Source organism: Agelaius tricolor, unplaced genomic scaffold, assembly GCF_023055355.1.
Source record: "Agelaius tricolor isolate 1412-34295 unplaced genomic scaffold, bAgeTri1.0.p SCAF_35, whole genome shotgun sequence".
Classification (NCBI taxonomy): Eukaryota; Metazoa; Chordata; class Aves; order Passeriformes; family Icteridae; genus Agelaius; species Agelaius tricolor.
This window is the reverse complement of record NW_027269295.1, coordinates 2,120,000-2,143,477: the sequence shown is the minus strand read 5'-3', so window position 1 is coordinate 2,143,477 and position 23,478 is coordinate 2,120,000. Positions and strand designations below refer to the sequence as shown.

Genomic DNA, 23,478 nt, shown 5'->3' with positions numbered 1-23,478 from the left:
ATCTCAAGACCTGCTTTGGGTCCCTCACATTACAGCTATTTATCTGGCGAGGGAAGGACCACACATTTACTGTGTCAGTCTCTAAATATGTGTTGTACCAGCAGATTCATCTGCATGGCTTCTGTAAATTGTTATTCCTGGAATTCTATATATTATCCTATTTGCTAATGTTGGTCAATCACAAACATCTTCAGGAGTTCTCATAATTCTGGCTTTGTCAAACTGTGTGCCTCATAAATGTCAGCCTGTTTTGGGAGCTGGAAGGTCAGGTAGCATGCCAAGCACAACCTGGCAGATTTGTTTATTTGGTTATCTCAGGAATTCTTTGCTTTTTGTGGACGGCAGAGTGTTTGTTTTCTGGCAAGACTTAGGCTACACACCACACCTGTTCCAGCACTAAAAGCTGTGATCCTGTGACAGTTGCCCAGCAGCTTTTCCAGTGGATGCTCATGAAGAGATAATTTTCCCAGTACAAGTGGCCAGGGAAGCAAGGCTTCCATACGAGGTGCCCAAACCCCTGACAGATCAGCTGCTGTATCTGCAACTATCTGATACTTGGGGGACAGATGGACATTTTGGTCTAAACTAGTACAGCTCTTCTCACATTTCATCCCCAACCCCCTTTCCCTGGGCCTTCAGGCACATATGTGTGTTTCTGATACCATCACCTTTCAGACCTTTCATCACTCCATCCTAACAGGTTATTGTGTTGCTTTTGTTACTGCACACCAGGTAGACTGAAAGGGGAAGAGGGGCAATTACCTTCTTGTTGTCCCTCATCAATTCAAAAAAGCTTCTGAAAATGTAATTTTTTTGTGGATTTAGCCTCCATGTAGGAGCTTTCCATCACATCTGATGCAAAGTTGCCTGGCCTTTAAGATCATTAATCTGCGTTAGCAATTCTGTAAGTTTGGATTTTATCCTTCACTGTTCATGCAGGTCTCTGAAAACTACAAAGATACTCTCTGAGAAGCATTATTAGTGCTCATTCATGGGATAAAGCCTGTTCCCTGTGATTTAAATTATGTGTTTGCAAAGTTGTAGGGGTCTGGTTTTGGAGAAAAGGAGGAGAAGAGACACCATTCCCAAGGTGCATAACATGAGTCACTGAGATTTATTGCCATGGTAACCCCACAGTTTAATTTGGTGGTGTCCTGTTTTATTGAAAGCTCTTTGGTCTTTGGTCCAAATGGACAAAGACCAAGAATTCCTCCACAGCTCTTCTCAGGTCTCTGATGACTTTTAGGCTCAAATGATCAGTGTTGCCAGAAAAACTGCATATACACATATATAGAGATGTACACCTTCAAACAAACTTTTGTTTCAGCAAATGTTCCTGCATTTAATAGAAACAAATGAATTGAGGTTTGAGAATATGTACTTTTATCTTCTGAGCCTGTCTTTAAGTGATACTCTTTTCTAATGAAAGTACAAAGATTAATTTATGTAAAGGGAACAGAAAGATAACCCAAACTTGTCAAAAGTGTAGGATGTTTCATGCTGATTTCTGCACCACTGAACATGAGTTTGACACTGCACCAAGGCCAAATTGAATTAATGACAATCTTTGAGGGATTCCTTTCTAAAAATATATTTGCAAGCTTTTTTTTCACAGCTGTCACTTACCCCCAGCCTAGAAAAGCTTCTTTTATAATACTGGAACATGGGCACTGAAGATATCTTTCAGCTAACTACTGAACACTGCAAAATAGCCAATGATTTATACTGTATATTTTAGGGCAAAGGGGATGTCTATCCTAAATTTATCTTTTTTTCTTTCCCCAGCATAAACCAGTGGTGTGATCATGTCTTCAGGTTGTTTCAGCAGTTGCAAAGTTGGCAGCAATCCATATTCTGTGCAAGCTACTGACAAGAACTATTTATTACCTTGTGGATTTCAGGGCTATTTCACCTTAAATGACAGATCTTCCTTATTCCCTTTTGGAGGCAACCAAAAAAAATGAATTGAAAAATGAATGAAAAAAATGAATTACCAGGCTATTATTTGTACCTTGTCACTCTGAAGCCAACAAAACACTTTTTATTCTTTTTAATCCAAGACATTCTGGTAGCAAAAACAGAAGTAGAGGCAGAAGCAATTGAAATAATACATATTGTTTGCTCCCACTTACAGCTGATCTCATATCTGTACTGTCTCCTTGCACAAGAGCAAATTATACTGCATATTTGGGATTTTATCTAGTAGCAGCAGAAAAAATTGTGTTGAGATAAAAATGGCTTGAGTTCCATACTGGAATTTTTCAGCTAATTAAATGATGAGGATTGTAAACCTGCCAGTTGCCAAATAGACAACAAAAATAGTCAGTTACAGGTGGCCAAGAGCAGAGGGTACTTACCCAAGGTTTCCCTAAAAGCATGGAAATGTAACATCTGGGCTGTTGGCTGTGGTGTGTGAGGTCTTGCTGAAGCTGCCTTGCTTTTGGAGATCTGGAAGCTGTCTAGTAAAATTCTGATTTTTGAAAAGTGTTTCAGGGAATGGTGGCCCGCTAGACCTAGTGCCAATACTAGGAAAAAGTAGAAGCTAATAATGATTGGAATTTGAGGACACAGTGATAAATAAACATATTGAGCACAGCAGCATTTGTAAAGGGAAGTAGCATTCCACAAACCTAGTGGGGAATCAAAAAATATGTGTATAGGTGGGAGAAGCAGATGGTGCTCTCTTAATGAATATCTGTGAGGCATGTGAGAAGGTATAGCTAAGTCTGTGTCTGTGATGTTATTTAAGATAATTTTTTGAGAAGTGATCCTGGACAAGGACAGGCTGATAATCCTGCTACAGAAATGTAAGTCTCCCTGGGGATGATGTCTGTGTGTCCAAAGTGGCTTGATCTAAAGCAAATCCCAGGACCTTCCCAGGGGAAGCTCAGTCCAGCAGCTCTATTTATGTATTTATTGCATTAGGGCCCTCCTGGGATGCTCTTTGTCCTTGATGAACCCCACAGCCCTACTCAGTAATGTCCCCTAAACCCTTCTGCACAGAGCCTGCTAGCAGGTTATGAAACAGCCCCAGTAGGGATTACCAGGGCATCAGGAGGGCCTTGCCTGCTGCTAAGGACTCCTCTGCTCTTTGTAAAATGTATTCTGTGGCTGGGCCATCAAAACTGTGCTTTTCTGGAGCTGTCTGGCAGTAAATGCAGTGTGGAGGAGTGAACTTCTGTCACAGCAAGGCTGCTTCTCTCTGCTGCCTTCTGAGTGCCCAGATCAGCCTCACCTTTCCCTTGCAGTCCTGCCCGCAGCCAGGTGCAGACCTGGGTCACTGGGCATGCATAAATATCTATATTTGTATTTGTATGTATATATAGACACCTATATATCTATATGAATGCATTAACTGCCTTCCCAGGCACATCTACAGGCTGGGGGAGGAATGAATCAACAGCAGCCCTGAGGAGAAGGACTTGGGAGTATTGGTTGACAGGAAGCCCAACAAGGCCATGGGTACTGGAGCCCAGAACCCCCCTCTGTGCTGGGCTGAGCCCCCAGGGTGGGCAGCTGGTCAAGGGGGGTTCTGTCCCACTCAGGTGAGAGAGACCCCACCTGCAGAGCTGTCCCAGCCCTGGGGCTCAGCACAGGGAGGAGCTGGAGCTGCTGGAAAGAGCCCAGAGGAGGCCATGGAGGTGCCCCAAGGGCTGTAGCCAGGCTGGGAGAGCTGGGGGTGCTCACCTGGAGAAGGCTCCAGGGTGACCCCAGAGCCCCATCCAGGGCCTGAAGGGGCTCCAGGAGAGCTGGAGAGGGACTGGGGATGAGGCATGGAGGGACAGGACAAAGGGCAATGGCTTGCCACTGAAAGAGAGTAGGTTTAGATGGGATATGAGGAAGCACCCGTGTGAGTGCTGAGGCCCTGGCACAGGCTGCCCAGAGAACCTGTGGCTGTCCCATCCCTGGAAGTGTTCAAGGCCAGGTTGGATGAGTCTTGGACCAGCCTAGTCCAGTGGAAGGTGTCCCTGATGGTACAACCCATGCCAGGAGATGAGAGTAACCCAGGCTCTTGTTCATAGATCACTTCGGGGTGCAACAGCATGAAACAACACTGAATGATCAATGTGATTTTTAAGAGGTGACCATAGATTTCTCTGATGTTTGCTGATATCCACAAAGGATGAAAATCCACATTTTGAGCGAGGCCACGTTGGGCAAAGTTATCAGGATTACACTGGAGACTTGATAGGAGGTAAGTGTCTGCCTGACCAGTTTAGAAAATGTAGGGTAGTTTTGGAAACAGAATATAGACAATGACCAACTGACTATGAGGTTGCTGGCTATGCTGCCCTGGGAATGTTGGTTTGCACATCACTTTCATGAACAAGAGCTGAAAGTAGATCTCATTTTAGGTTTAAATATCCTCTAAATTATACTCCAAAGCAGCTTGAAGGATTGAAGAAATTTAACTTGAAGTAAGATCTTGCAAAGAAGACACAAGAATTAAAAGAAAAATCAGATTAAGTGGGAGTAGGAAGGAAGGTGTAGTAAGTTCTTATTGCTTGGACAGAACATTTGGGATAATATCTATTTTATTCCTAAAGCAACTGTTATAAGGGATAATTACATTCTGTTCCAGAGAACAAAATATTTTTTCCGGCTAAGGAAGTATTAGATGAAATTTCCTAGTGAGAACAAAGCAGGATGTCTGATTGGACCACTTTAAAAGTGGTTCAAACACCTTGAAATACCTAAAGCAAGATTTTTAATTGAACAAATAGGTTTAAAATAAGCAAGGAAAAATGTAAACCTTAGAAGAATTCAGGGTAATGATGAAAATACAACACTCAACTTCTCATTATTTACATGGCATAAGCTCTACAATTTTTATTGTGTAGGCATTACTCATCTACAGATTACTGAAGGACAAAGCAGTGACTACAAATAAAAGTGATAGAACGTCACATTTTGTGCAATTCTCTCACTTTACAGCACTGGAGGCATTTACTCTTCACTTTCTGCCTTCTTGCTGATCTCCCTGCTCTTGGCTCGGAGCTTGTTGACCTGTGACTCTGCAATGTCAGCCCGCTCCTCGGCCTCCTCCAGCTCGTGCTGGATCTTGCGGAACTTGGACAGGTTGACATTGGACAGCTCCTCCTGGACATAGGAGGAAGCATCAAACAGGGGTTAAAACAATTCCACTGTAAAACTGCTAGGTGAAAATACGAAATAAAGAAAGCAAAACGAAGAGAGACGTACTACCACAATGTTGAGCTGGGTTCAAACAGAGCTACACAGGGGAAAACACCAACACAGAATCCCACTTTCACCTGGATAAGGACTGACTGAACACAGTGATACTCACAGCCTCCTCAGCTTGTCTCTTGTAAGCTTTCACCTTAGTTTGCAGTTTGTCCACTAGATCCTGCAGCCTGAGAACATTTTTCCTGTCTTCCTCAGACTAAAGAGAATGACAAGACAGAGAAGCATCTCTTTTACCCTCCTCTACATGAAATAAAGGGTAACATTTCTATTTGACATTGCTGCCCAGTAAGACAAAAGTGATAAGCCGTTTATTGTTAGAATGACTAGAAAGATACTAATCTTCTGGTGCTTTCATTATTCTCCTTTTTGTATGTGAGACTCAGGACAGAGAGAAATCCCTCAGGGATACATTTTCGGTTCCAGAAATAAGAGTGCATCAACAGAAAGAAGATTCCTGCCTTACCTGGTAGGTGAGTTCCTTCACCCTGCGCTCGTACTTGCGCACACCCTTCACGGCTTCAGCGCTGCGCTTCTGCTCAGCATCAACCTCCCCTTCCAGCTCCCGCACCTGCAAGGACAAGCCCAGCCCTGCAGCTGCCCTGGCAATGTCTCTCCAAGGAGGGACACGCTCACTCAGGCACAGCCCCAGCCCTACACACCCTGGCCTCCAGCTTCTGGATCTGCTTCTTCCCCCCCTTCAGTGCCAGCTGCTCGGCCTCATCCAGACGGTGCTGCAGGTCCTTGACTGTCTGGTCCAGGTTCTTCTTCATCCTCTCCAGGTGGGCACTGGTGTCCTGCTCCTTCTTCAGCTCTTCTGCCATCATGGCCGCCTGATCAGAGCAAAAGGTCAAAGCCATTTTGGGCTGGAGATGTTTTGGGGAGAGTACATTCACCATCAGCAATGCCAGGAGTGTCCAACTCACATCCGTGATGGCCTTCTTGGCCTTCTCCTCAGCATTGCGGGCTTCCTGGATGGTATCCTCCATTTCACCCTGGATCTGGGCAATGTCTGTTTCCAGCTTCTTCTTGGTGTTGATCAGGCTGGTGTTCTGTTGAGTAGCATCAGAGGTTTGTTTTTGTAAGTTCAGTATTTGACATCATGAACATTACAAGATTTTCAATAATTTAAGACATAATTATTTAAAAAAGTAATACCAGAGATTTTTCTAGTAGAATTTCTGTTCTCTGGGGAAAAGACATTTTGTTTTTTTTCTTTCTCCATTTTCCATTAATTTGAAAAAGTGCTTAGAAATATAATCTGTGCCACATCTCATTCACCAAGGCTGGCACAGGAAAATAATAAAAATAGAGTAAGGGAAAAGTCACCAGTACACACATTTTTTTTCAGCAAAGATTTTTTTTTTAGTAGCATGATGAATACTCCAGAAAAGAGGACTGTCTTCCTCCAAGTTGATCATTCCATGGTGACTGGAATAAAGCACAAAAGTGTTCACCAAATGACCTCACCTGGGTGTGGAGGAGCTGCACACGCTCACTGGCGTCCATTAATTCCTGCTCAGCCACTTTCCTCGACCGCTCCGTCTGCTCCAGGGCTGCCCGGAGCTCCTCAACTTCAGCCTGCAGCAGGTTTGCTCTGCGCTCCACCATGGCCACCTGCTCCTTCAGGTCCTCCTGAGACCTGAGAGCATCATCCAGATGGATCTGGGTGTCCTATAGAGCCATTGAAAGAAATTATGAGCAGATTTAGAGCTCCTGTGGACTGAAAGTATTAACCAAGATATTTCTCTGTAGGCAATTTCTGTTCAACAGACCTTGAGCACTCCCTGGGTGTTCCTCAGGTTCTTCTGTGCCTCTGCAGCCTGGCGGTTGGCATGGCTCAGCTGAATTTCTATTTCGTTCAGGTCTCCCTCCATCTTCTTCTTCAACCTCAGGGCTTCATTCCTGCTCCTGATCTCAGCATCCAGGGTGCTCTGCATGGACTCCACAACTCTCTGGTGGTTTCTCTTCATTTGTTCGATCTCCTCATCTTTCTCTGCTATCTTCCTGTCAATCTCAGCTTTCACCTGGTTGAGCTCAAGCTGTAGGCGCAGGATCTTCCCCTCCTCATGTTCCAGGGAGGCCTGGTCAAGAAAAAAATATGAATACTTTTCATGTAACAAGTGTTGAACCTGCAGCTCTGAGTAAAAAGAGTGCTATGTTTAGATAATATCTCTACTTTTATAAGATCTCCACCTTTGTCTCAGAATGAGACAAGCAAGATAGAGATCCAAGACACGTAAGACAGCAAGAAATAATGCTGTGTACCTCAGCTTCCTCCAGGGAGGCTTGCAGTTCAGATTTCTCCTGCTCAATCTGCTTCTTCACTTTCTCCAGCTCATGAATCGCCTTTCCTCCCTCCGCAATCTGCTCCGTGAGGTCGGAAATCTCCTCTGTGGGAACAAAGATCAATGGCATGGTCAGGCACAGAGCAGAATGGGAAGGGCCCTGTCCCACCAAGGTGCCAGGCATCTCTGCAGACCTGCAGGCCCAGAGCCATGAAGAATGGTGGGAATGGCTGATAGTGAGAAAGGCCAGGGAGGAGCAGAGGGCCAGGGGCTTACGCTGCAAGTTCTTGTTCTCCCGCTTCATTGTTTCCAGGTGGTCCAAGGACTCCTCATAGGCATTCTTCATCTTGAACAGCTCCGTGCTCAGAGAGCGCGACTCCTTCTGCGAGGCCTCCAGCTCAGCCTGCGTTTCCTCATACTTCTGCTTCCATTCTGCCAGGATCTGAAGAGAAACGGGGGGTGAGTAGGGCTGTGGCCATCACGGGGCCCTGCTCTGGCCAGGAGTGCTGGTGCTGGAGGCCAAAAGACCTTGTCAAAGTTCTTCTGCTTCTTATCCAGAGCAGCACAGGCAGCGTTGGATCTCTCCACGTCAATCATCAGGTCCTCCACTTCATTCTGCAGCCTCTGCTTTGTCTTTTCCAGGGAGGCACATTTGGCATTGACAGCCTCAACATGCTCCTCTGCATCCTGCAGGCGCTGGGCCAGCTTCTTCCTGGGAGGAGAGCAGCACATGCCATGTTTGAGCTTGGATGGACATCAGTTCTTTACTGTCATGAGTTTGTCACTTTGGAGGTTTTGCTCCAAATGCTTTCCACAATGTTTTTTATTGTCCATGAGTACATGCAGCCAACAAGATCTATCATTTCTGTGTCTTTTCCCTTATGGAATATTACGCCTGTCTTAGTCCTTCTCGCCCTAAAGCCTATGTCTTCCCTTCCAATCTCTCTCTTTTTATCTCCCTCCCTCTCTCTCCTTTTTTTACAAATACACTACATCCTTGCCTCCATGACATTCTTATCTTAACCCACTCTCAGAGATTCCAATTTCCCTTGACCATTTTCAGTCTTCTCCAGTCATTTCCCATTCTGCTTCCCCCCATACTTGGCCTCCTCGAGCTCCTCCGTGCGCTGAATCGCGTCCGTCTCGTATTTGGTTCTCCACTGGGCCACTTCACTGTTGGCCTTGGACAGGGCTCGCTGCAGCTCTGCCTTGGCCTCCTGCTCCTCCTCATATTGTTCCCGGAGCAAGTCACAGTCGTGGCGAGCGGACTGCAGGGCGTGGGCCAGGGCGTTCTTGGCCTGTGTGAAAAAAAAACAGTGGGAAAATTAATGGAAATATCCTGGGAGATCTCCTGATAGAAATGCTGATGGGTACTGATTCTGCTGTGAGTAATGGCAATCTACTGAATGAAAATCAGGGGTCTGGGAATCTGCAAAACAATTAACAATTCCCTAGACTGTAGGGAAGGATGAACAAAACTAGTATGGCAAGGCTTGCACTGTATTACTTAAGTGTTTTTTTCCCTCCCTTTCATCTTGTTGATTCTGTAATGTTGTTCATATCCAAAGCTCCTCCTAGACAGGAGTGCAATGGACAACTCAGAATTTGGAGAGCCTTCTTACCTTTATCTCTTCCTCTAGATGCCTTTTCAGTTCCTCAATCTGTTGGGTGAAAGCCTGTTTGCCTCTTGACAGCTGAGAAATCAGAGCATCTTTCTCATCTACCTGACGTGAAAATTCACCTGCAAGTGTTCAGATGAGTAAAAAAACTTTTTATGACTTACATAAAAGTTTTAATTTTGATAATAAATGCCCATATACAAATACTTTGAGTTAAACAAACTTTTACTTCTTTTCTGCACTCCTAATCACTGATACCCACATCTCTTAGAGACTAGAAATGACATGTCATGTAAAATCCCACCAGCCTTACTCTATGTTTGTATTAAGCCTTGAGTTTACAGAATGAGTACCACAGTGCCATCCAGAGGGATTATGGCCCACGGGAATCTCAGGAGGTTTAACAAGGCCAAGCAATCCAGGCAAGGTCTCATGTGATGAGTAGGGTGAACGATCACTCTCCGCTAACCCGTTGGCAATGCTTCTCCTAATGCAACTCAGGATTCTCTCAGGGTACTGTTGGCCAGCTTCATCACAAAACACATTTTTGGCTCAGGTTCAACTTAGTTCATGTCCAGTCCTCCAAGACTCCAGGTGAGTTTTACTTTTTTTTTTTTAAGAACACAGATAATATACAGTATTCTCTTAAAAACACAAATGTCTTACCAGATTCTGTTTGTAGCCGAGCTCTTTGAGCACTAATGTCATTAATTATGCGCTGCTGTTCCTCCTCCTTTGTCTTAATCTCACTGAGCTGATCTTCTAGGGAACGACACATCTTCTCCAGATTTGCCTGTTTACATGAGGAACGGCAGGAAAGACGTTAAATGGTTCAACTCATAATATGTGAGCAAATGAAATCTTAAAAAGGAAGAAAGAATGATTCAGAAGCCAAAATTTCTCAGTTAACTGATATATATTTCTATGAAGTTTGTGTTACCAGTTCCAACACCAGTATATTCCCTGCCCATGTAGGGTAGATGAAATGATATGATCAAATGATTTAAATAATACTGAAGTGTTTAAACACACAGTGAAGTGGCAAAGTGCAATAGTTTATTCTAAAGTGTGACTAATTGAAATTTCTGTGTTGAAATATAAATATCTGATTATGTTTGAATCAATGAGAAGAATATTTATGTACCTTGGCTTTGGAGACAGACTCCATGTTGCTGGCCAAGTCATCAATCTCCATCTTCAGCTCACTCTTCTCCTTCTCCAGCTTCTGCTTCACACGTTGCAGGTTGTCGATCTGCTCGCCCAGCTCAGCTGTGCTGTCCGCGTGCTTCTTGCGCAGGGCGGCAGCCGTGGCTTCGTGCTGCAGCGTGGCCTCTTCCAGGTCACGGCGCATCTTCTGGAACTCTGCCTCACGCTTCTTGTTCATCTCCACCTGAGCTGCTGTGGCCCCTCCTGCTTCTTCCAGGCGCTCGCTGATCTCCTCCAGCTCCCTGGACAGGTCAGCGCGATGCTTCTCTGCTTTAGCGCGAGAGGTTCGCTCTGCCTCAATTTCCTCCTCCAGCTCCTCAATGCGGGCCTGCAGAACAGCAGGGACCCTTCACAGCTGTGCCCTCCTCCTGCCTGAGCTGAGCTGAGCAAGGCAGGGCAAGGAACAGAGACTTGCCTGCAGCTCCTTGATCTTCTTCTGAAGTTGCATGCCCAGGGCTTGTTCATCCTCGATCTTGCCCTGGATCTGGCTGATTTCAAAATCTTTCCTTTGGGACGAGTGAACCATGTTAGAGCTCCAAGAAACAAGATAAGTGCTGCAGCCCAGCACTCAGGTGCCCCAGAACCACACTTACTTCTTCAGTTTTTCATCCAACTGCTGCTTATCATTCTCCAAATCCATGATGCTGTCCTGGGCCAGCTTCAGGTCTCCTTCCAGTTTCCTCTTTGCTCTCTCCAGGTCCATGCGCAGTTTCTTCTCTTGCTCCAGGGACCCTTCCAGCTAAACACAACAACACCATCAGGGCTCTGCCAGCCACGTTGGACTCCATACCTGTCCTGTTCCTGCTCTAGATCTGTGTGCTTACATCATCCACTTGCTGTTCCAGCTTGGTCTTGGCTTTGGTCAGAGTATTGACTTTGTCTTCCTCTGCCTGCAGGTCATCCAGGGTTTGCTGATGGGCCTCTTGGAGGGCTTTCTTCTCTTTTGTCAGCTTGGCAATGGTCTCGTCCAGAGCTGCCATCTCCTCAGTAAGGTTTTTCACCTTTGAGAAGAAGGGAACAAGCACAGACAGAAAATGGTGCTTAACACTTTCTAACAAGACAAGTCTTTTCCAGAGTGTAAGTGACAGGTTCTACCTCATACCTTGTTTTCAGTGGCATGTTTTTCCTTCTCCACCTTGGCCAGTGTTAGCTCAAGGTCATCAATATCTTTCTTCAGCTCTGAACATTCATCCTCCAGCTTCCTCTTCTTGGCTGTCAGCTCAGCATTCATCTCTTCTTCTTCTTCTGCTCTCTCTGTCAGTTCCTTAATTTTGGCTTCCAGCTGGATTTTGGTTTTGATGAGCTGGTCGCACCTTTCCTCCGCATCAGCCAAACCGTCAGCTTCCTACGTGATTCATTTAAATAAAACAATGTTCAACCTGGGGCTAATGGCTCTGATGTACTTTTAGGTTGTAGACATCTAAATGCCATCAGAATAATCCAAATACTTACTTGTAATTACAGTTTTAAGGACAGTATTGTTGCTACATTCTTATTTCCTGGGAAGAAGGGAAGCAGTGAACTTTCATCACCATTTTTCTTGAGGAGACAGGGACCATAAATGCCTGATAAATAACTGACACTATCAGATCTTCCTACTTCATCCAAATTCACTTGGGATTCTCCAAACAAAATGTGTTAATTGGACCTCCAGACAACCTTAATTGGTCACTTGATAATATATCAAAATTGCTATGTTTATATACTTTACTTCTATAAAGTATATAAAGCTATAGCTATAAAGATTAAGGTAGCAATTGTATGTGGTTTTTAGTCCCATTTTATAAAGTATATGTATGTTTAGTCCCATTTTATAAAGTATATGTATGTTTTTAAAATAATTGCTATTTTGGGATAATATGTCTTTAGGGAGACATTTGGGATGATTTTATATAGGACATCACAAGTCAAAAAACTTTAGCAATACTTACAGCCTGCACTTGGAGCTGCAGGTCATTTTTCTCCTGCACCAGGGCCACCATTTTCTCTTCAAGCTCCTTCCTCTTTGCCTCAGACTTTGCAAGCTCCTCCTTGGTTTTCTCAAACTCTTCCTTCATGTTGGCCATTTCTTTCTCAGACTCTGCACTCTTCAGTAAGGGCTTGATCTTGAAGAACAGCTTCATCCATGGCCAGTGTTTGACATTCATGAATGAGCGAACGTTGTACTGGATGCAGAAGATGGACTCCCTGAAAGGTAATAACAAAATATATTTTGGTACATATGTATATATTTTAAAATCTATAAAACATATTTAACAGTATATATTAATATGTATAACAGGAAGTTTGAGACATAATACTTTTTAGTTGTATATATATATAAATATATATATATACAATCTATGTACAGTATATATGTATCATATATAGTTCTGTATATCTCTATGAGTAAAATATTTATCATGTATTATTCAATATATATTTCTTAATAATATTTAGATCACTTTTTATATATATAATATATATATTTCCACTGAAAACATTCAAGTGTTATGTAGAAGATCAACCTGTATAAACAGTTTTGGAGTCCAGATGTTTGGTTCATTCTTACGGCCAATGAAAGAACTCTTCTGTAAGTTGGCTCAGTCACTTTTATGAAATTTATCAAAGGGAAGAGGATGCTTCTCTTATGATAGAAATATGTCTTTCTGTCATTTTATTTAGCAATGACCTAAAAGAATTAGCTTAGACTTGATATTGATTTGCTCGACATACATATAATAGAGCCATTTAATGACTTCAGCAACAAAGTATTAAAAAAAGTGTTTCCCTAAGTTGGGGTTTTACACTACTTCATCTGTTTTCAGGATATACTTTCATATTGACAAAATGAATTAATGAGAAATAAATGAGATTTTTTGTGAAGTAGCTTATTTTCAGTTTTGTTCATGCCATTAGTATCTGATAAGGATTGGCCCAGCAAGCCAAGTAAATATCTACCTCCTCTCCATCATCTTCTTGAACTCCACCCTCATCAGGTAACCCCTGCACATGGCCTGGGTGCGGGTGATGAGCTGCGCCAGCTTCTCATCCCTCATCTCCTCCAGGAGCCCCAGCAGCCCAGCTTTGAAGAACACCTTGAGAGAGGGAACGTTGCAGCTCATCACTGTCAGGTAGAGAGAGCAAAGCCCAGGCAGGCAGTGAATGGGGGGTTTTGTACCTTGGTGTGTCCAAATTTGTACTGGGTGTGATCCACATCGATTGACCCAAGGAGCTTCTCAGAAGCCTTCTTGCTATCGATGAACTGTCCCTCAGGGATGGCACTGGCATTAAGCACCTTGTATCTGTGGAATCAGAGGAAGATAAGGAATAAATAATAGCCCTTTGAAAATGTCTTTTTTTTTTTTTTTTTGTTTAATAGCTATAGAAAGAACCTGGATGACTCACTTGGACAAATGACTTTTGTATACCTAAAGGTAACTTCCACAGTTCTTAAAACAATTAGGAAATGCAAATGATTCAGCATTTGTGGATCTGGTGGAGGGTGATGAAAAGTAATCTGACCTCTGTTTGAAATCAGCATAGAGGATTCTGCTGGGGAACCCTTTCCTGCAGATCCTGATCCCTTCCAGCACGCCGTTACAGCGCAGCTGGTGCAGCACTAGCTCGTGCTCCATGGCACCTAATAAATCACAGAATGAAATTGTATATCATTTTACTGCACAGAGAAGATCAGATATATCACACCTCTGAACTTTAACAACTTACCAGGTGTTTTTGTTTCATTAGGAATAAGGCACCGCACAAAATGGGGATGTGTGCTTCTCAAATTGCTCATCAGCTTGTTTAAATTTTCCTTAGGAGCAAGAACAAAGCCTCAGGTTTAAAAGTGTCATTTACACAATCTCAATACTAGGTGGAAATAAAAACACTGCAATAAAACCAAGACCAATTATTTTTTTATAGAACTTTTGGGCAGTTCTGAAAGGATACTTCCCAAGATTCAGTAAGAATTCCTCTTTACTAGAAGCAAGTTATTTTATCCTTTCTGAACACAAAGATATATTAGATCGATCTGAAGCATTTCTGAATTGAATTTTTTTTATTTTCTTTTTATGAAAAGAATGTGGTAAGTTTAGAATGATTATTCTACAGTACCCGGAAAAGAGCTGAGACGGTCTGGAAAGAAGAACCCTTCTTCTTGGCACCCTTCTTGCCACCACCACCACTGCTCTCTAAAAAGTAATAAATTTTTTATAAAGACGTGAACAACAAAAGCACACAGAATCTGAAAAACCTTATATGTTCATCTTAAAAAATATAGCAAAAATAATAATATGATCAAAATTTGCTAACTCAGGCTGTAGTTAAAGTTACGAGAAATACTTGAATTTTTCAGATGAGAGTAGAAGGAAATTTAATGACTTCAAGCTGAAATTTAGAAAATACAGGGGGAAAAAAACCCATAATATTTTGCATAGAAAGATATTTGTGGCACTAAACTAATATTTAGTAAATACACCAAATGCAGTGTTTATGTATCCTTACATCTAAGTCTATGCATAAATTTAACAGCATGTTGATACATTTGATTGTATTTACTGAAGTATTTGAGAATGGTCCATATTGCAGAAACCTGGTTTCTCAGCTAGACTGGGTTAATGCTCTAGAACAGCCATCTCATTCTAAAACCTACAGGTCTATTAAGGTCTCTAGGGAGTAATAATGTCCTTTATTAGACTAGATGATGAGGTTTTGGGTTTTCAATTTTAGAAATGTAAATATCATTGCAAAATATTATTACAACATTTAAATTTAATTTTCTGTAAATTATAGTAGAACTGATTTCAAAGAAATCACCTGCTTCTGCCCCTCCAGCAGATGCAAAGAGCAAGGCCAGAGTCTTCAGGGATGACTTTTGATACAGCCCCACAACAGTTTCATTCAGAGGGTCCTTGTTCTTCTCCAGCCACCCAGTGATGTTGTAGTCCACTGTGCCAGCATAGTGCACCAGGGAGAAGTGGGCCTCAGCCTTGCCTTTGCCTGGCTTGGGCTTCTGGAAGTTGTTGGACTTGCCCAGGTGCTGGTCATAGAGCTTGTTCTTGAAAGAGGTGTCAGTTGCCTTGGGGAACATGCACTCCTCTTCCAGGATGGAGAAAATGCCCATGGGCTGGGAGAAATAGCAACATGTGAAGAAAGTGTGGAAGGAAGAAACAGAGGCAATGTATGTAAGAAAGAGGAATGGAAGATTAAAGTTATACCAAAAAATCCTCCTCAGTATGTGTAATCTTTTGTTTCCCCAGAAAGGGCATTTTGTCAGTGGATATGCCATCAGTTATACAAAAACAAGCTCCCCTGTAAGATTCAGGGTTGGGATGTAATAAAGATCTAGCATGCAGAAATTAATTTTGTAAATGTCTGGTGAAAGTGGAAAGCAAAATAAATGAAAGTAGCAGCATTCAGATATAAGGAAGAGTTTAAACTTCCTATATGCTCTTTCTTTAAAACAAGACAGAAAATTTCTGAAGAACCATTAGAGATTTTATAACTGAAAAAAACTGTTAAGTATATAGGGGCCAATAACCTTTTCAATGAGCTCAATGCAGGCAGCCAGGTCCATGCCAAAGTCAATGAACTCCCATTCAATGCCCTCCTTCTTGTACTCCTCCTGCTCCAGCACGAACATGTGGTGGTTGAAGAACTGTTGCAGTTTCTCATTGGTGAAGTTGATGCACAGCTGCTCCAGGCTGTTGAACTGCAGAAGGCAGAGATTTACTTATTTGTGAATTTCAGTTCCAGGAACACCTTCTGTCTTCCAATAGGCTTCATTCTTATCCCACTAAGCTCTCCATGACTGGAATCTTGAATTTCTAGTGCAGGAACTGGACAGGTGACTGGCACATTCCATCCTCTAATATATCTAACCTCTTAGGCCCTGGCACTGTCTCAACATATTTCTGAGCTCTGAATAGATAGGCAGAGCTTAGCCTTAGTCCAGCTTTTCATATGAATTTGTGTGCCTTATCTCTCTATTCCCAAGCATTCAGAGGAAATCTGGCTTCAGCATTAACAAAATCTTCCTCTAAAAAGGCATATTTTAACTTCCTCAAAGTCTCTCTCTGCTATTATTTATCAGTTGTTCAGGGCAGTTTTCAATGCAATTTTCACTTCTGCATGCAACAACATCTACAAATAAATACAGTCCTGTGGGATATTACATGCAATGAGAACCAGAAGGGGACAGTTCCTAGAGAAAAAGCAGGATTATCCAATAAATAGAAATAACACATAACTGAAATAAAGCACATCCCGACCCCCAAATTATTCCAACTTCCTAATGCCTCTTCCAGGAATGCTTTATGGAGATCCTCCTCTTACATCAAAGATCTCAAAGCCAGCAATGTCCAGCACACCAATGAAGTACTGCCTGGGCTGCTTCGTGTCCAGCTGTTGGTTGATGCGAACAACCATCCACAGGAACATCTTCTCAAACACAGACTTAGCCAGGGCACCCACTGAGTTGTATACCTAAGAAAAGGTTAAAGGAAAGCTACCATCTGCAGCAAAAGAGGAGTTCGAAATTTTTAATTCAAGTAAATTTTTTTCCCTATTTTCACTTGTCTCTTACCTGCTGCACAGTTTGGCCCTTGGTCACGTATTCATTCCCCACCTTGACTCGGGGGTAGCAGAGGGCCTTGAGCAGGTCTGCTGAGTTCAGACCCATCAGGTAGGCAGCCTTGTCAGCAACTAAGGAAACAAGCATAGAGCAGGATCAGATATTAGCTCTCCAGTGAAAGGGTCTTACAATAATTCAGATTTCTACAGAAGCCTCATATACGTTACCATGTCCTTTAAAATATTGTAGTTTTACTTGACTTGCTAATTTTTTCTAATTTAATCTATATGATTAATAAAGGTAAATATCATTCCAATACTTTTACAGTGTACATGCAAGAGACTAGACAGACAAAAGGACTAAAGGCCATGAAAACGGCAGATCAAACAGTCACAATTTCTTAATAAACAGAATAGAAAAGTGGTTGGTATTCAAGTACACTGCACTGAAAATTGTAGTCAGTGAAACTCTCCTGTCATTGGAGAGAGAGAGGTAGATCAGTGAGGTATAATGCTAAAAGTATAAATAGGATATCCTGTACAACATTCATAGTCGGATTATATTGTCCCTAAGGATAAATATCAAACACATTAAGTCTTTCCCAGCTCCCCTTTTATCTGCAGCTAGGTTAACAAACACAAGCACCACATTACAGCCTATAGTCTGTCATCACTTTCCAATTTGCTGCCTGTCTTGTCCCACAGAGAAGCTGATAGCAAACACCAGTACTATTTACAGACTTCTTCAATGTGAGAAGGCCAAACATCATTATGTAAGATTTATACACAGATGCTAATTTTGAGCTGCTTTTATGTGTTATTTCCAACAAGACATTTAAGGCACATTCATAACTAGAAAGCTGAAATAAGAAGAAATATGCAGTATTATAGATATATATATGTGTGTGTATATACACACTGTGGTTGTATATAGGCGACTCTGCTATAATTATATAATTATTCATTAGTACTTGAGAGCAGTTCCTGGTTCTGTGTCAAGTCTGGGAAGTTTCCATTCAACACAGCAGCAAAGTTTGCTTTACTTTTGCCTGACTCCTACTCTGACAGAAGACAGAAGCTTGCTTTACGAGTCACTAGACTTAATTTTTGCTTTAGGAGTCACTAGACTTAATTTTTGCTTTCTTCAAAAAAATCTACAGGTTCCACTGAGTTATGTTCCTGTAGAGAAGTCCTCTGGGTGTTCAACAGTATTGGCACTGGGGAAATGCCCAGGCTGAGTCAATCATTCTGACCCTCACATGCTGCCTTCAACTCAATAGTGAGTGTTCAATATCTCCTGTGCTCTGGGATGGGTTGTGTTGGTACCTTCTGTGCCATCAGGCTCTGCCTGCTCCTCTCGTTGTTTCTGCTTGAACTTCAGGTTCCCATAGTGCATGACAGCCCCTGTCAGCTTGTAGATGGCTGTTTTCTCATCTGGAGTGAAGCCCAGGATGTCAATGGCACTCTGACAAAAGAGTTGTTAAGGTGAGTACCCCAGCTGTTAAAGGGCAGAGAAATGAAACTTCACCTGAGAAAACTTCTGCTACTTACGTCGGTGGCCATCAGCTCTTCCTGGTCGTTAATGCTGGGAACTGTGATCTCACCTTGACTCACGTACAGGTAGTCATAGGGGTTGGTGGTGATCAGTAACATCTCTGAAAAGAAGAACAAAACCGAGCCAGGTCAAATGCAATTGGCACAGAAAAGAATTCAAAGTTGCTCCATGACCTTTTCATGGAGGAGTTACTGATCTTTCCTACCAATTAGCTCTGGCTTCTTGTTGGACATGATCTGATAAAAGATGTGGTAGCTCCTTTCTGCCTTGAGCTGGAAAGTGACTCTGGACTTCTCCAGCAGATCTGGCAAGGAAGGTAGGACACAGTCAAACACAAGGAGTGGAGAAGGCTGGAGGGAAGGGGGATCAGGCCAGAAGGGTCTTACATGTTTCAATATCAGCAGAAGCCAGTTTGCCTGTGGCACCAAAATGGATTCTGATGAATTTACCCTGAAAGCAGAAGGAGAGTCAATGGAGATTTCTTTTACCAATCTGGACAGCAAGAATATCCAAATTGGTGTTGGCAGTTGTACCAATTAATAACTCACAAAGCGTGAGGAGTTGTCGTTCCTCACGGTCTTGGCATTTCCAAAGGCCTCCAGCAGTGGGTTGGCACTGATGATTTGATCCTCAAGTGTCCCCTAGAACAGATGTCTTCTTGTCATGATCTAGCTCATCAAGAAATTGAGTTGTTGCAGGTTTCTAGCCCTGGGACCTCACCTGCATTTTGCCTGAGGTCTGCTCCTCCTTTTTCTTGTCCCCACTGGCTGCAATTGTTGCAAAGTACTGGATGACACGCTTTGTGTTCACAGTCTTCCCGGCCCCGGATTCTCCGCTGCCAAAGCCAAGAGAGAAGCAGAGGGTGCGTGGTCAGGCAGGAGGTGCCCTGGCACCGGGCAGCCCCGCAGGGACCCGCGCAGGGGGGTACCTACGTGATCAGGATGGACTGGTTCTCACGATCTGTGAACAAGGCAGAAACACAGTGCTCAAAACTCAATAAACAACAGAGAAAGAATCAAACATAATCAGGTAAGTCTAATGTTTTGCTTGATGTCAGCTTCACTTAAAGAATCAAACCTCCAAAGCACATCACTGTGTGCAGAGATATCTTTCATTTAAAATAGTAGAAACAATGCTATGAAGATAGTAAACTCCAACAGATATGTATGTCAGATCCAAGAAAGATTTGAAAAATTCTCTTCACTTTGCTGAGATAGGGTATCCCTTAAAAGAATTTAATGGTCCAATGTCCCTAAAGACTAGACAGAGCCACTCACCAGTCAGCATGAACTGATAGGCGTTGTCAGAGATGGAGAAGATGTGTGGAGGGGCCTCCTGGCGCTTCTTGCCTCGGTAGGCCAACACCACCTCGGGGTTGTACACCGGCAGCCACTTGTAGGGGTTGACGGTGACGCAGAAGAGACCCGAGTAGGTCTGCAAGGAAGGGACACAGCACCTTGGCTTGCCCTGAGGCTGGCCCAGCAGCTGCTGAGGCTGCCCAGAGGAAGCTGCTGCTGCCACTTACGTAGATCATCCAGGCTGCGTAACGCTCTTTGAGGTTGTACAGCACAGCGGGTTCGTGCAGGTGGGTCATCATGGCCATGTCCTCGATTTTGTCATATTTGGGAGGGTTCATGGAGAAGATTTGATCTTCTTTCACAGTCAGGGTCTGTCAGAGGGCAGGAAGGGACATGCATGTCAGCAAAAAGCCAGAGTGGGAATGAACTGCTTTTCACACATTTTGTATTTTACGCACCTCTCCCCCTTCAGTCTTGACTGTGATTTTTCCTGGTTCCCTGCTCTGGATAGTGCTCTTCACATAGGACTCCTTTGCATGTACCACGAAGACTGATGACTTGGCATCGAAAGGTTTGTTCTGGGCCTCAATTCTCTCCTTCTCTGACTTTCGGAGGTAAGGGGCCGCCTCCCCAAAGATGGCCATCTCAGCGTCCGTGGACATGGCTGCTGCTTACAACACGTAATGCAGCAAGTATCTGTGAGGATAGAGAATATATTAAAATAGCATGTGGTGGAACAAACACTCCTATATCACATTTGATTGCTCTTCTTTAGGTACGAACTATATTGCCTTCTCTTTTTCTGCTAGTTCTCTTCCACATTTTTTTTTCTGTTACTATTATTTTTTTGTGTGGTCAGATTGTTATTCCTACTGGACAATTGCATTTACAGAAGAATGCTTTCTGTGTTTTCGTATTTGGGGTCCCAGCAGAGGAAGGACATGGAGCTGTTGGAGTGAATCCAGAGGAGGCCATGGATTTGCTCCAAGGGATAAAGCCCCTCTGCTCTGGAAATAGGCTGGGAGAGCTGTGTTGGTTCTGTCTGGAGAAGAGAAGACTCCAAGGCGACCTTCCAGCCACCTTTCATTACCTAAAGGAGTTCCAAGAGACTTGAAGGGGAACTTTAGACAAGGGCTTGGAGCAACAGAACAAAGGGGAATGGCTCACAACTGAAATAGGATGAGTTTAGATTAGATATTAGGAAGAATAATCTTTACAACAACAACAAAAAAATTACTTTGCCTTCTTGGCCAAATACAAACTTCATGACACAAATTATTGTTATCAATTCAAGTGAATGGGTGCAATTTCCTGACTGGTTTTGTCTCTAACAACATGTTTTTCTACTTGATTAATATGTTATAGCTCAAATGAGACCATTCCACAAAATAATCACAGAAGGTTGAAAAATTGTGCCAGATTTTCTCCAGCAATTTTAACACTGCTTATATTCTCTCACATTTTCTTACAGGACTCCTAACAAGAATAATATCAACTATTCCTAGGAGGAATAAGATTGCTATATTATATATCTTAGTATATACTATATCAGAATACATATAATCTTATTATATATGACAATATATTAGTTTATATTTGTACATAATACCTATATTGTACATTGTGTTATTTCATAGACACTGGATGCTTTTCTCACAATATATCCTTATAATACTATCAAAAAGTATAATATATATTTTAGGTTAATATACATTAATATATATATATATAAAATGCATCAATAGTTTGACTTTTTAAAGTACTAAACTATTTTCTTTTGCTTGTTTTGTTTGACATTTCCTGAAATTAATGCTATGCTAATTGTCCTTCACTGATTCAAAGCATGCTGCTTATATTCGTTGCAGGATTGCCTGTTGACATTTTATAATTTTGAGGGATATATTCTAGTCACAATATTTGACAAAATTAACATAAATTACTGTAGAAAATAAACATGAAGAGTTTATTTTCCTCAGTGTAAATATTTAAAACTGAGTTTAGATGCAGTTCCATCTCTCTTTTTCCAGTTACCCAAGTTATCCTTTATTCAGTTCCTTGTGATTACAAATATTTGCTTATATAATTTTGTCACAATTATGCAATATTTTCAAAGGCAGAAACAAGCCTATAAGGAAACTAAGACTGAAATGCTTACTTTTGGCACTTTGATGTTTTGACACACAAAATCCTAACCACATTCCTCAATCTTCCATGTGAAAAAAGGACATATTAACATTATTTAAATATATATTTCTTTTTCTGTTACTTCACAGTCAGTGCCAGTGACCCTTGATTTGAGATAAATGCAAAAAACCCACCCCAAATAATTGGAAATTATTATAATTGTTATAATTGGAATTTCTGATGGGTTTTCTTTTGGTTTTTTTTCCCTTCAGGACAGTTACTCCAGGATCTGGTATCCACTGGAGATTCCTGGGGAGAGTGTAGCAATGCTGCAGTGATCAGTACTTTAAAGATCACAGTCTAAGAATCTTGTGACAAAAATAACATCAATCCAGCCCAATTCTCACACTGTATTTATACATTGGACACAAATATAATGACAATCAGGATTTCCAGCATACCTGCATAGAAACCCTGCCTTACAGCAGCTCTACCTGTCCCTAAAAAGTGAATAAATCAAGATCTTACCTTTTGTGAGACAAAGGGTTGCAGATTGGAAGATGAACAGTATTAAGAAACAGAATAAGTAACTTTCTTCTTACTGCTGCACCCCAGCCCACATTTATAGACTGAAAACAAATGGATGGTTGGAAAGCAGACTGAAAATCCCAGCTGACACTGGCAGACCCTCATTGAACAAGTGTGAGCATCCGTAGGAATGCACTGGAACTTGTGGAATGCAGAGCAAGTTTCCCTTGATTCCCAACCTCCCTAGTCCCAAGCCCTGAAACTCTTACCTTAGGGATTTCTGAGAAAGGACAAGACACACAGATCCCAGGGTACTTTTATAGGATCTGATCTGCATATGTAGCCAGCACCTCCTCTTTCTTAGGTCAAAACATTTCTGGCAATCTTAACTCCTAACAGAATTGCGATTCAGATTAGAAGTGAATGGATATAATTAGACATAACAGGTCTGTGAATCAATGTCCTATAAATAATTTCACAAGAAAGCACGAGAAGGGGGGGAAGTGGGAGGGTGTGCTAAAGGAGATGAAAGTGGCTTCATTGGTTCTGTAATCCATCAGATGCTGACTCGCACAGAAAAAGTGAAGAGTAAGAGCCAGTGTGTCTCTTAGGAAACATGTAGGGATGGAGAGAAGTCACAGCTCCTGCCTGCTGCAAGCACTCAGAGCCCTCAGAGTGGAAAAGCAGGAGAGGTCCTACTGAGAGGCAGGGATACTGTTAGAGGAAGAAAATTCCAGTGCAGGAGAAAGCACCTGAAAAGGAACAGAAGTCACAGAAAGTGAGAATCAGGAGATGATAAAGGAAAAGACTGGATGTGGCATTCAGTGCCATGATTTAGTTGATAAGGTGATGTTAGGTTAGGTTGTATTCAGTGATTTCAAAGGTCTTTTCCAACCTAGCTGATTCTGTGATTCTGTGAAATAAATCAGGATGGGACTCCAGTGGGATAACATCAAGTCACGATGGACAAAAGAATCAATAAAAGAGCAAAACAAGTTTAGCCTAAAGAAAAAAGTTTCAAAGCCCAAGGTCATCAAGTTAAATCCCAGACAAAAGGCACAGGAATCAAATTCTTGTTTTTGGAGCTGAAGGTTTTCAAA

At 42.3% G+C, this 23,478-nt stretch overlaps 1 protein-coding gene across 2 annotated transcripts; it reads right to left on the bottom strand.

Annotated features, from left to right (window-relative positions):
- Positions 1-4,795: 4,795 nt before the first annotated feature.
- Positions 4,796-22,785, bottom strand: LOC139602784 (myosin-1B). Of its 2 annotated transcripts, none has more exons than XM_071452952.1 (39): positions 22,648-22,785; positions 20,185-20,422; positions 19,954-20,097; positions 19,706-19,862; positions 19,361-19,388; positions 19,149-19,263; positions 18,977-19,069; positions 18,815-18,878; positions 18,634-18,732; positions 18,425-18,528; positions 18,200-18,338; positions 16,887-17,005; positions 16,637-16,786; positions 15,843-16,013; positions 15,119-15,428; positions 14,417-14,493; positions 14,027-14,114; positions 13,823-13,940; positions 13,479-13,602; positions 13,259-13,395; positions 12,250-12,505; positions 11,421-11,663; positions 11,143-11,319; positions 10,912-11,057; positions 10,734-10,824; positions 10,257-10,646; positions 9,779-9,905; positions 9,116-9,234; positions 8,595-8,791; positions 8,022-8,205; positions 7,770-7,935; positions 7,474-7,598; positions 6,981-7,289; positions 6,676-6,879; positions 6,132-6,257; positions 5,868-6,038; positions 5,672-5,776; positions 5,309-5,404; positions 4,796-5,100 (listed from the first exon to the last, which is right to left on the bottom strand). In XM_071452952.1, exons 2-39 carry the CDS (start codon positions 20,386-20,388, stop codon positions 4,948-4,950), a joined length of 5,826 nt encoding a protein of 1,941 aa, XP_071309053.1. In that variant the 5' UTR covers positions 20,389-20,422; positions 22,648-22,785; the 3' UTR covers positions 4,796-4,947. The 2 variants fall into 2 exon arrangements, with proteins under 2 accessions (XP_071309053.1, XP_071309054.1); XM_071452953.1 differs by lacking the exon at positions 22,648-22,785 and adding an exon at positions 22,379-22,470.
- Positions 22,786-23,478: the final 693 nt, after the last annotated feature.